General features: G+C 34.6%; 2 protein-coding genes across 2 annotated transcripts in view; both read left to right on the forward strand.

The window, feature by feature from the left end:
- The first annotated feature begins 671 nt into the window (after positions 1–671).
- Positions 672–4740, forward strand: LOC108688230 (vegetative cell wall protein gp1-like). The gene is made up of 2 exons (XM_018194395.1): positions 672–783; positions 4176–4740. Exon 2 carries the CDS (start codon positions 4228–4230, stop codon positions 4645–4647), a length of 420 nt encoding a protein of 139 aa, XP_018049884.1. The 5' UTR covers positions 672–783; positions 4176–4227; the 3' UTR covers positions 4648–4740.
- Positions 4741–8621: 3881 nt separating this feature from the next.
- LOC108688231 (nesprin-1-like) overlaps positions 8622–14364 on the forward strand; it is a 91642-nt gene continuing 85899 nt past the window's right edge. The window contains exon 1 of the mRNA XM_018194396.1: positions 8622–9684. Within this exon, the coding sequence (XP_018049885.1) occupies positions 8964–9684 (721 nt within the window). The 5' untranslated portion in view covers positions 8622–8963. The remainder of the gene's footprint in view (positions 9685–14364) is intronic.

Here is a 14364-nt window from a genome sequence, read left to right on the forward strand (position 1 = left end):
CTTTTTTGATGTCAATGGAAATATGTCTAGAATCTAACACATTTCTGTTATACTTTAATGAAGGAAGATGCATCAGGTCGTCGTCCCGCAAAATCACTTCCGCAAGTAGTACGTTTGATCGTTATTCAGTTGTGCGTCATTGGACACATTTTCGTAATGAACAACCAAATTTATCGATGAGCGATGGTCGTTGGCTCATCGGTGATAATAGCGTGGCACCAGCACCTCGCACCCGCGTCCACGACGCAGGGTGGAACGAATAAAAAAAAGCGAGCCCGTCAAAAGAAGAGAAGAGAACAGGAGGTGAGAATGAGGGCAACGTTGTTGGAGGGCGAGGAGTAAAGGACGAGCAGTGCTGCTAAGTCGAATGTCGAGTGATGCCAAAGTTAAATATAAATGCGGTCTGCGAGAGAGAGAGAAAGAGAGAGAGAGAGAGAGAGAAAGAGAGAGAGAGAGAGAACGCGTCGCGACGCCCATCCTGGATCGATGATCCAGCGCCGGGACCAGTCTCTCTGTGGTTCGCGTCGCGAGATCCGGTATAGAAATTGTCCTCTCTTCCTTTCTTTTTTTCTTTTCTTTCACCTTTTTACTTCGATCTAATCGATATCGATCAAATTTCTCGCTCGATGATCAGTCCTTGATCACAAATTTCGTAGTGAATCCCCAACAATTGCGGAGCAACAAAGTGTGTTTTTCAGAGTAAAATTTTATTTCAATTGATGAGAATCAATCGGTCATTGAAATCATCAGTTGAAACACATCAAGAATTTCCTGGATTTGCTGGTAATGTGTTATCCAAGATATTCAATCATAATTTTTGTAGTACTTTATTTATAATGTTGAAAGTCCGATTTCTGGAGTTGTAGGAAATTACAAAATTTAAAGTTAAGATTTTCGACAAATTAAGCAAGTAAAATAAAGAATTTATATTGTTAAAATTATGATTAAGAGTTTTGGAATGTTCTGTATTTGCAATTCGCGTGGGTAGTTGTTTGCTTGAGCATGTGATGTTTATATATGGTTGCGTAATTCATAAATTTTATTAATCGTAGTAATTTCAATTCTAGTTTTTATAGTATGATCGTTGATGTCAAGGTTGATAAGGGTGAGGACCAATAATAATTACTGACTGACAAATCGGACAATTCCGTCAGCCATTCCGAACGTCAACTATTTCTGATCATCAATTTACTTACGATATTGAGAATTTTCTATCATGATAGACGACATGATAATAAAATAAGTAATGTATTCATTTTCACGTCATATGCATTATTAAATTGATATAAAATGTTTGTCACATATTATAATGAAAATTTGCTAAACAAAGTTGAAAGTGAAATTACATATATATATATATATATTAACACATATACCAGAATAATTTTCAATAGATTTTTTAAATATATTTTTTATCAAGACCAAGAACATTTTTCGATCTTTTAAAAAATTTCGGATTATTAGCTTCATCTAAAAACTTAATAAACAGATAATCCATAACGATTTATACATACATAGTCAAGTTTAACGAATCAACTTGAGATGCTCTCGAAGACAAGTGCAATGAATAAACCTGGTACGCATCAAAGTTGAGTCATTGCAAAGCTTGTTTAGTATAAAGAATCTAGCATTTATAGTATGATCGTTGATGTCAAGGTTGATAAGGGTGAGGACCAATAATAATTACTGACTGACAAATCGGACAATTCCGTCAGCCATTCCGAACGTCAACTATTTCTGATCATCAATTCAGCAGAGAGATCTTATTTTTGGACGCAGCATCCAAGGTCCAGGATCCAGTATGTCGCTAATATCCGACTGCCCGTTGATCCGTCCTCGCACTAAATTTTCCAGTAATCTGACTGAGATCTCCCTGGCTTTCGTTTTGCCTTGCGTGACCGAGATTAAGATCTCGCTGTTTTAAACAGTGAGCAAAACGTTACTATCACGATTCTAACATTGACGTTTATAATTCTATCGATTAGAAAGATTTGGATTACAAATTACTTTAGCTATATTCCTTTTACCATGTTCTTTAAAATTAATGCTTCAATTATTATTATTCTGTTAGTTCTTCATATTTTCATTGCTAATAACATATCTTAGAATTATGACAGAAAGATGTATGTTATGCGCATATATAGATGAGGTACAAACCGAATGTCATAAAAAAGAATGAATGTCCCGACAGATTCTCATAAATTTTCAAAGAGCAGTATAAATTACTGTTAAATTACAAACTAGCACTACGCCTTTGTTACAAGATCTAGACAATGGAAATATGCTTCTTTGGAGTCTCAAGTTCGTCATATTTTACATTCTAATTTACATCAATTACACACTCTTGGAATATAACCAGTTGAAAATCATTCTCGAACGACAGCAGATCGTGAAAAAGTCGTGACAACTTTCAAGATTTACTTACGAGATCGATCATTATCGGCGGGATATATTTTCAGGATTACATTAATGAAGGGATTGTTCGTACTCCACGTGTGTAGTTAAACTGACGCGACCGCGATGAGTGATTACAGCTGTTAATATCCGTGTCAGTTTCTGAAATATCCGATGTAATCATTGCGAATATACCTGCCGGCTCGGGCGCGTATATGAACGCGGTGCTGATCGAAAATAGAAATAGCGTTATATTTAACCGGCCTACTCGGTATCTAGCTAAAAACCTAAGACTTTTCGTCTACACGCGTTAAGAGCACACAGACTTCCTCTTTCGACTTCACAGCACATAAATGAACTTGGCGAAACAATGGAAGGAGGGTGAGAAATAGTTCTTGTTGCCAGTGCATGTGTCGTTAGAAATATACATGCAAAAAGACTATTCGAAAATCTTAACATTGTTATTCGATCCAATAATAATAAAATAATAACTGTACAGAACCGTTTTTCTAAATTCCTTTAAAAAAATATGTACGTTCAAATATGAACGGTAATTATGACCGAGAAGAGCGTGACGAATTCGATGTGTCTGACCGAAATTGAATAGATATAGACTGCTGTTCCAGTTGCCAAGATTTTTGGTATCAACGAACTCTACGACCGAAATCTTTCGAAATGTTTCTCGATATATTTTCGAAAATATAAAGTGCTTAGAATATACTTATTATTATAACTGACAGATATTTTCGAAATTAACTTAATTATATTAACTTAATTAATTATATTAATTAACTTAATTATATATAAATTACGTATGATTGAAATAAATCTGATTATTTTATTTGGTTGGCGACTTCTGTTTATTATATATCACTCTCGTTATTCGTTTGCTCGCGTGCCTACATTCTGTCTGACATTTTGATAATTATACGTAGATACTTTCTTTCCGCATAGTGTGCAAGAGTTCATAGGTACATTCGTACTCACCTATTTCGAGAAACTTTTGGCCATGTGCCATGTCGAATAGCCGACGCTATTATGCGACCCGAAGTCCATTTAGTTTCTTAAAGTTCATTTGTGGACGTTTTGTTTTCCTAAAAATGATTACTGTCAATCAAACGTCAGATTGTGTCTAGTTCTAAAATGCAATCATTCTAAATGTTTGTATTCAATGGAATGATATTCCGCTACTTTATTAATATAGAACGTGATTGAAAATTTATTGACAAATAAAATAAATCCAAAATAAGTCAAGTAATGATTAACTATATTTCTAATTTTTTTGATCAAATCGATTAATATTAAGATTATCTTCGCTTATAAAATCGGCGCATGAATGATGAAGAAAACGTGACAATATTATCATTTATTTAACATAAATGTCATGTCTATAAAAAGGACAATTTTGCTGGAACAGCTAAAAATTTAGCTACATACAAATCTGAAAATAATTTATTGGACTATCAACATAATTACGTAAAATACTCAAACTGATTGCTAGAATGTTAAAACTTTTGCAACATTGCTCATCATGCTTGACATTCTAACGTAATTATTTTGATAGTCCAATAAAATTATTTTCAGATCTATATCTAAGCTTTTAGACACTTTAGCAAAATTGTTCTTTCCACGATAGACAAAATTAGCAATAAACATACATAAGCGATTGTTGCAATCAAAAATGCGTAATACGAATTGCATATAGAACTGAGAGCACAATTCTATTGTTATTTGGTGATTCAGATAATTAAAGACCAATTGAATCACTATCTTACTTATAGCGATGCTAGCCTATAAACGAGGCGATACGGCGAGCAGTTGAAGTGATCAAAAATGTCGCAACAACATCCGTCGAGACCATCCGGAGGAGGTCATGTGCCTCCGGGTAGCTGGTCAGGACGGTCTAATGCGCCGAGAGCACCGAGTCCCTTCAGGCCCGCTTCGCCATATACACCTTCATCATCGCCATATCCGCAAGGACGAATACGCGGGCCTCCGACTCCAGTCCATCCAGCTCATCCTATGTCGCCACTTGTTTATCCTGGAATAATGATGCACCCGATGAGTCCGGTGCCGATCGGAATGCCAATCTCACCCGGGATGTCACCCGTCTTCGGCTGCCCGACTTCTGGTTACATCCAGTGCCCAAGGCCACGATGGCCTTCGCCGATTCCTACGGGTAGTCAAGTGCCAAGGCCATTCATACCGACGCAGGTATATGTTGTTGTAACACGAAGAATGACAGATCGATAGTAATGTGTCGTAGACGTATGTTCACATTGCGTGTTGCAGTACTCGTAAGGTTATTTAGACTCGAGTGTCATCCAAATTGTAACACAAATAATCATGTTAATGCAAAAGGTGCATCCAGATATAATAGATTAAAAATGCACATTTAAAAGTTATTCTTAATAATTAAAATATTCACAAGTAGTTTTAAAGAATTTCCTCTTCGTTCTCCTTTTTTTAAAAAAAAAATAAAACTTTATTTAAAGTAAAATTTAATAAAAAAATAATGAAGTTCCTGTCAAAGTTTTTAATAAAGATTTCAGTATGTACAGCAAAAACTCAGTATGTAATGCAAGACTTGTTAAAATATGTGTACTTTTTCTCAACTTGCAGAGCACTTCTTTCAGAAGCGATTCGGCGTCACCGATACCATGCGCTCCACCGGAATATCTCATAGCACCCTACAGATCAGGGAATTATGAGTATGTTGGTGTACCCTTAGACCATACGCAGACGGATGAAGAAAGTAGCGGTCCCAGCACAGCCGAGATCATCGCTAGTCAGAGTCAAGATTACGTGGATGAAAAACTCGCCGAGTACCAAGCTACCATTCAACAATTGCAAGGTGAGTTTTATGAAGCCGAAGAAATCAATTCGTTTTGCAATGAAATCGTATTGATCACGTTACAGGACGCTCAATGGATTATCATTACTCACATTCTTCTATAAAACCCTTAATTATAGACTCGCGATTCAAATCACAAAACATTGATGTTGCTGACTCAAATTTCGATTATGGGGATGTAAATGTTAAGATTCTGTATCGTGCCCATGAACGTATTAAAAGAAAACTGTAAAATTCTTGTCGATTTCCATTATTAGGGAGAAATCATTAGAAATTTATTTCTTCTCTAATTTTCTTGCATTTTATTAATCAAGCTAATCTTGATATTTTGCGGAAATTAATATATATTGAATATCGCGCGAATGAAATACGTGGTTCCTTAATTTGAAAATAATAAAGTCAATATTTCTCAACATAAATAAGATTAAAATTATTTTAATTTTCTATATTTCTTTATAAAATAAAAATTGTATCTTTAAGAAACTATAAGTCATATTAGTCATTTTTAGAAACAAAAATATATCTACAAAGTATCCCGCAATTATTGACAAAGTTCTTATGTAAATAAAAGTGATAAAACGGACTAAAATGAATCGAAAAGTCCTCTTTTTGTAATTTTCGTAATAATTAATAAGATATTAATTACTAAAAATCGCCGAATATCTGAAATAATTTTTTACTCAAGTACTATCAACTTGAAAAAACAATAGCTAGGAAATAAAAATTGTACAATATTGAGAAGTTAAAAATTGTTTATTTTCTTTTCATAGAGCTTTAAGAAATTTTTTAGAATTTTTTATCAACTTTTTAATATTGCATTTTCTTATATTGACAATCAACATGAGAAAATGCGATACTAAAAAATTCTGAAAAAATTCTCAGAATTCTGTGAGAAGAAAACAAATAAACAATAAGAAAATAAACAATTTTTGTGACTTGTTATTTTTTTATAAAGTTTAGTATAAAGTATTATAGAGTAAAAAATTATTAAAAATCAATATTCGGCAATTTTTTTTAATAATTAATATCTTATTAACTATTGCAAAACTTGCAAAATAGTAGATGACTTTTCGACTCAATCTGCTCTATCCACACAAAAACGCTGTCAATAATTGCGAGACACCCTGTATATGTACTTGTACAGAAGATCTGGAACTCAGATTTCCTTGTTTGTAGAATTGATCGCAAAAAATGTAGAAGGAAGACACGTCATTACTTGTGGTATGTGCATTTGCAGGATCGTAATTCGTCTATGCTTCTTGCGCAATGGATCGCGACATCGCGTCGTGCGTCTCGCATACTCGAATCAAACTGTGCACGGGAAAATAGGATAGAATCCGCAAAGACGTGAACGAGTTATAAATAGACATGACGAACACCTGCCGCGCCATTCGCAATCGTTACGTTCGCTTTTCCTGTCAGCGACACTTCGCTGTCGGCCCTGGTTGGACGAATCACCTCGTTAGATTGATAACACAATGTTCAAAGTTCTCGATTCATACATACAAAATGTCCCAGAAATGCTTCGACCTGCCGGTCGTTTAAATATATCACTAAATTTCTTCTAGAAAACATTTGATAAAAAAAGTTCTATTTAAAAAAAATTTAGTTATTCTTCATGTAAGATTGATGTTTTATATATTTAAAGTGCTATTTAAATTCTTTATTACCAAGTTTCAAAATGTTTTGACGAAATGATGTCAATTGGAATTTGGGTATTAATAGATCGTAACACGCTCATTAAAATTTGTAGCGTGCTTGCGCATGCTTCATGCGTGCTTAATAAATCTCGTGGCTTATGTGAACGAATTCATGACTCAGGGAGATAAATGTGTATGAAATTGACATCTCGCTGGCCAATTAAATTCAGCGCCAGGTTATTTGATGTACAAGTTGATGATCGCACGCTGGATATCGCGTGTCCGAAGATGCTCTGTAATTGTGGGGACCGCTTTGCCGAAGATTGCAACATGTCAGAATGATGATTGCGAATGAAGTTGATGAGTTATTCGTGACATTAATGATCGTGTTAAGGAAATCGTACTACTATTACATCGATTATTAGCAAAAAGGATCGCTTGCTAGATGTAGCATGACTATGGACAATTACATGATGAATTCTTTTAATCCGCGAAATAATCAGACAATCATATAATTATCGCTCATACGCACTTAATTGCTTTAATATGACGTAACTGCGTGCGTGATGTAATTTAATTATTTCCATATTTACATTATACATTCTAATGAAGTATATTTGCAATGGATTACTATACGCGGAAAAAAACTTGTGCTAAAGTATTTAAAAATTTAATTAGATACATAGATCTGAAAGTAATTTTATTGGACCAAAATATTTACGTAGAAATATCAAGTATGATGGGCAATGCTGCAGAAAGCTTTTGACATTCTATTAATCGATTTGAGCGTCCTATATAATTATTTTGATGATCCAAATGATTTTCAGATTTGTATTTAGTTAAATTTTTTAAATACTTTATTGTAAAATCATCCTATTTCTGTATGATTTAAATTTTTGAATCAATTCCTCCTGAGATTTATGGATTGTTGGTGCAACTTCCAGTATATTTTTATCTCTTAAGATCTTTAATCTTCTTTTTTATACCGCAATGTCAAACGGACTTAGACTATTCTAATTTCGTCTCCTGATGCTGATATTTATCTCACTATATTTTAACTCGAACTTAGTAAGGCTTAACATATAAGATGCTATATAAGAAAAACTAAAGCTTTTAATGAACTTCTGTTACTTTCCTCTAGTAATTCTTTCAATTTCTTGTTCTCTATAATCTTAAATTTGTAAGAGCTAATCTTGAAAATATATATATTATATTTTCAAAAAAAAAACTTCTACATATTTATTATCAAAAAGCTCTTTATTCTCTATATTATGTCAAATCCACATACCACAATAATGCTTTATAACTGCATAATCATTGATTAATTCGAGTTCGAAGTTTCCCCTCGTGAGAGAGGCAGCACCTGAAGCGACCGCATTGATGGTCGACGAGCTAGTCGACCTGCCGGCTGGCATTGTAAATAGTTGAGTGGGCCAAAAGAGTTAAAGAAGAGGCAGGATAAAGGATTTAATCGAAAAGGATCCCGGAACCGCGAGTTTTTCTTCGGAGGGGATCCGCGATCAAGTTTGTCTTTGGTATCGGCATTGCTTGTTGTCCCGTCACATCATTGTCGGGAAAGTGGGAATGGCGGCGGTATGAGGTGGAGGAGACCAAAGGAGGAGGTCTCGACAGGCCGGTAGTATCGAACCGGCGCCCGTCGCGCACGGCCATACCGTATACATTCCGTATTCGTACATTCCATGCGCGCGCCTTCAACGCAAACTATACGTAGGTGCGCACTCCGCTGTTATGGGTGCTGACAGAAAATCAGCCCGAGATATACTCGTAAGCAGAGTTAAAGTTTACCGATTCGATTGATAGGACGACTAGACGCGTCTGTAAATACTCGTACGCTCTTGACAGTCATTAAAACGGAGCAGGTGACGTGAATGCGGCATATGTAACCTAGTGTAAGGGGTGTGGTGCCGGGAGAACAGGTGCTGAAGAGTTCTCGCGCATAAAATTAGGGCGAGGGAAGGGAAGAAAGAAGAACCGGACTGATTAGCGGACTCAATGAACGTGACATGCCGGTTGATGATTCTTGAGAAAAAACAATGAGATAAAAGAACACGAATATGTCGCGGACAACATCACCCAAAGGTAGTCCAACACCGCCGAGGGTAGATAGCCCCGGCAGTGGCGGCGCCGATGGTAGGGGCAGTCCAAGAACGCCACGTGGTACTCGGCTGAAGGACCGAGTGAGTTTTTTCGAACAGGTCTGGTCGACTGGACGTAGTCCCAGCACCGAGGATCTCCTGGAAGACTCGGACGCGCGCAGACCTATCCGGTCTCCAACACATCAGCGACCATCTTCTAGAACAAGTGATTCTTCATTCGAGGAAAGCTTCGAGCGATTAGTGGAGGAAGGCGAGCTGAACGGCGCTAAGGTCGTGAAGTTTGAAAAAATCACCGTGAGAAAGAGCGTACGTGCGATCAGTTCGGGTAGTACTAACGACAACACTGCGGTTGTTCAGCAGCGTGTCTTGACAGAATCAAGTAGAACTCCTAGCGAGGAGCACATCCTCGAGGACTCGGCCTATCAAAGTCATAGTCATGGCGTGCAGAGTCACGGCAGCAAGTCTAGCTCGGTCACCTCTTTTACGAGGTTCCCCTCAGAAGAGAGCCTATCGCAGAGAAGAAGTAGCAGTCCTCGAGTCCAACAATTGGGCGCGGATGAACGGCCGCCCGCGGAGTGGTACGCCGAATATCGCAATCAGAGCTTCCAGAATGTCGCCGCGAGAATCGAGTACGTGCGCAGCAGAAGCGAGTATGACGCACACATCGCTGAGATCAAAGGTACAGGTGTCACTTGACCTGCAGAAAATAAATATCTCGGCCTGCTGTCGATTCTCTTGTTATTTTTCTCATCACCTCGATACTTCTGACTACGTTCATACTGTTTGGCGAGTTTCATACTCGCTTGCAATATTTTCATCAAATAGCGGAAATTCTCGTACACTCGAGTACTGATATTCACAATAAAAAGAATACTCTTCGGACAGTTGTTGATAGATTCAATAATTGCAATTATGATTAGCGATATTTGAAAGGAGATCTCGATATAGGATTATTTAGCACGTTATGGATTTAATCTCAATCAGCGATTTCACGCATTGTGATATATTAATTTTAATTGACAACTGCAAAGTGTATTTTGCAAATCTTGCAATTCTTAAAACATCTGCAGAATCAAACTCATTTTTTAAACTGTCTGGACTTACAAATTTTTTAATTTATAAATGCTATGCAGTTATCGAAGTTTAATCGTATGATAATCTTTGTATCGCTGGTACAAAAATCATCGTAGAACAAAGATATCTTTTTCTGGAAAATAAAATGGAACTGTTTAGAGAAATAATCTCTTTTACATCTGTCGAAATGTCTGGATTAAAAAATCCCCATAATAGATTAATCATTTATGGGATCATTGCGTAACTTTGCTATTCATATGCTTTAACGACAAGCTGCGTATAAAACGTAACTCATGCTCGTAACACGGTATAATACTGAATGATGACGATAGGAACCTCAGTTCAAGGCTGTTTTTCTATCTCAGTCCATATCTTTTATCCATTCTCTTGTTCACCTAGAGTTCTTTTATGAGAAATACAAAGAGAAATTCTGCGACCATGTCATGTATTATAATAAAACCGAATATCTTGATATACTGATACAAAGATATAAATGAATCTCAAGATCAAGTAATTACAGTTAAAGATGAGAATGCGATTCAAAGTGTTTTTACACGTTAGTCATTTTTTCGGTAAAATTCTGTTGTCACCATTCCATCAAATGATGAATTAATCAAATGTGCCAAATTTCGAGGAGCAGGCTTCTAGCGACAGAATATATTGTATTACACCTACGCGCGTGTTCGAAATATTCACGCGTGTATGCAGCGAAAGGTTGATTGTCCGTTGCGTTAATGAATAAAACGAGAACTTCTGCGGTCGGGTTCGTTCCATAGTACTCTCGCATGCTGCGATTTCTATAGTTTGCCTGACAGGCCACGTGCGCGTTCTACAACATGCGAGCTTACCTCATCGCTTATACGAACACCAATTGTTAAGCAATTAAGAAACAATTTCGCGTGCAAATATAGAGCCCCGGGACGTAATGAAGAGCGATATAATCGTATTAACAAGTCTCGATTTTAAATAATAAAAGTTTCTAATTGTAACAGAGTTCTTTGTGTTCTATCTTGAAATTCTTGTGATTCTATTTTAATCTGTTGAAGTTCTGAAAGTTTCAATGTATCAAATTTTTTACAAAAATGTTCATTAAAGAAGAAGAATCTACTTCACTACTATTAGAAGCTACTTTGTTTCCGAAGTTCAAATTCGTTTCTATACAAAAATCTATTTCTATTTTAAAGAATTTAATTACACTGAGAAAAAAAGTCATTAATTTGACTAAATTAGTTTAATTCATCTTTATTTCCTTCGTTGGAGAATATATGTATTTAAATTAAATATTATATATTTTTCATTTAATACATACATTTAACGAAAGAAATAAAGCTCAATTAAACTAATTTAGTCAAGTCGTTGCTAGAAAACTAGCAATGCCACTGAGATACGCAATACTTATCATTTATATCTTTACATAACATATGCAGATACGTTACGTCACTTTTGTTTTCATCATGATTGTATTTATCAGGTTATTTATTAATATCATCTATATGATATCATATATCGATCAACGAATATTTAACACGCTAAGCTTCAAATTAAATGCCAAACGGCACCTTTCCATAAAGACTCATAGATATATTTATACGTCTGATAAATCGCCCGAGTTATCGTATGAATGTCAAGGCCATGCTTGGTTATCTCTCATCTCAGGGCTGGCTTTTCGATTGGTGCATTGAGTCGTTAAAACAATTTTACTGGTCAAACGCGAAGGTCAACGGTTGACGATCAGACTTACTTAGATCGGATTGTTGTGTCAGAAAAGAGGCTTCTTTACCGTAACAATGTAATAAGTTTTACATATCTGGATTCCAACGCAATAATCAGGATAACCTTACATAATTGTCTAAACATTTTAAAGGATTGTTTGCCGAAGAATGTTTTCGGAACTTTGAATATATGGAATATATGGAATATATGTCTATTACTAATACGATATGTCAGCGATGACCAAGAAATAAATGTTTCGCAGAATTTACGTGCGACACAATAGATTTATACTAAAACTTTAATAACTTTACTTTTATTTTCTACCAATGGATTCATCGGTTAGTTTTTAAGCGATGTTAGTGATCATTAATTTAATAGAACAGAACTTTAATAAAACATTTGACTACATAATAATTTTGCAAATTCGATCAAAAGATAGTTATTATTGCAATTCTCGAATATATCAGAAAAAGTAAAATAACTAATATAGTTAACTAATATAGTTACTAGTTTTGTAACGTAATGTTGGAAAATATTTGAAAGATATAGATTAGAATTATATTACGGATATTGGTTTTATAGTTTTCATAATAATATTTGCATCACATATATATTTTTTTATAAGAAAAAGTAATGTGATTGTAATGTTATAGCTAATTAATGAAAATGAAAATTGACACAAAAATATTATTAGGAACCAAGATCTGCTTTAATTGAATTTAGTCTTCTTTGCTTATTCGTATTGAAGATTTTTGTCAATTTTCACTTCAATAATTAATATACCGTATATTTTACAACAATTATTCATTAGAATGTATTTTCTAACAATAATTATCAAGCAATATTTTCTTGAAATGAAATACAATTGATTATATCGCAAATGATTTATATACAAGTGATCACAATTCATAACTATAAATTTTCATTTTTCATTACATAAACATTTTTGCTCGTTTTCTATTAATAGTTATAACTGATTTATTGAATATAAAAGCGATTTTTTAATTTCCGTTTTACGTTCACTCGATAAAATATTTCTTCATTTCTTGATTTTACCACAGAACGTGTTTATTTTTTGTTGCTGAATCATGAACACATATAGAGAGACATCATTCTAATCTATGAAAATATTTCCGCTGATATCTATAATATGTTGAATAATATAAGTATAGCAAATGTTATAATATAATATATGTACATGTATTTTGTCATATTACTACGATTTAGAATATCGTGATTATGATAATTATTCTTAAACTTATCCATTTAACTCGAAATAAATTCAAAGTTATATCAAAGTTTTTTCCTCTTTTTAAACACTCATAAGTATCAATTGTTGCTTATTTAAATTTAATGAGCCACTACAATTACACAATAAATCGTCGAAATATTCTAATGAACTCGATTACACACATACACACACGCACGCACACACGCACGCACACACGCACGCACGCACGCACGCACGCACGCACGCATACACACATACACATATTATGAATTCGGAATTCAATTATATGACAAGTTATAATAAAAATAACATATACTATAAAATTAGGTAAGTAGGTAGATAAGATTCGTTTGATCACTTCTCGCTCTTCCATAATTTATCCCGTTTCATCCGAGGAGACATCGTCTGATCTCATCCTCGAGAATTTGTCCTACTTTACTGATTCCCTTTCCTCCTCTCCCCTGAAAACCGGACATCTCAGATGCTGTCGTTTTGCATAGCTGTCATAATATTGATCAGCGACCACAAATACGATAATATATCGTAAAATTCATAGATACATATGTCTACTTACGTAATAAAAAAAATTAGAAATTCTTCCTTTTTAATTTCTGTTTTAATTTTTTTAAAAAGTAAACAAAAAATCTATCAACAAAATAGATTACGAGATGCTCAAAAAAGATTACGTTACAACGAGATTCAAAATTGTTTTAATCGAAAAATAGCAAAAGTGTTAAGTGCTACAATATATGATAGGCGTTTATTTCTTTTGTTTTGTTCTAACTCTGTAATTTATTCGCACAACAGTAACAATTTGAGAACTCTATGAATTCCGCAATATAGTAAGTTTGAGATGAATCTATTCATTTAATTAATGTGTTAGCGACTATCTGTGATACGGTTCGCGAAACGGCACGCGACTGTCTCTGGTTGCTTTAAACGACCAACATCTATTTACGTTTTCTTCCTCGTGCGACCGGTTGAACCATCACGACAAGCAATGGTTAGCGTGGCGAATGTTGAAAGCGATCTGACCTCCGTGAGTTGATCGTTCTGATTCAAAGTTTCTCTATCGATCTGTCGTTAATTTCTCTTCATCGGCTGCGTAAAAATAAATCGATCGTAGCTGAGAATCGGCTCTATACAGCACAAACTTGCAAACAATAATTGAAAAAGTGAAAGTCAATTTTGGCAACGTCTGTAATATATTACTTAAATAAGATGATGGCTTGTGATATATTATGTAAGTTTTATAATTATTTTTTAAATTATATAAAATTAATACATTTATAATTTAATATATTTATATTTATTAAATCATATAGAATATTTTAATATTAA

This window comes from Atta colombica, unplaced genomic scaffold (assembly GCF_001594045.1).
Source record: "Atta colombica isolate Treedump-2 unplaced genomic scaffold, Acol1.0 scaffold228, whole genome shotgun sequence".
NCBI classification, from domain to species: Eukaryota; Metazoa; Arthropoda; class Insecta; order Hymenoptera; family Formicidae; genus Atta; species Atta colombica.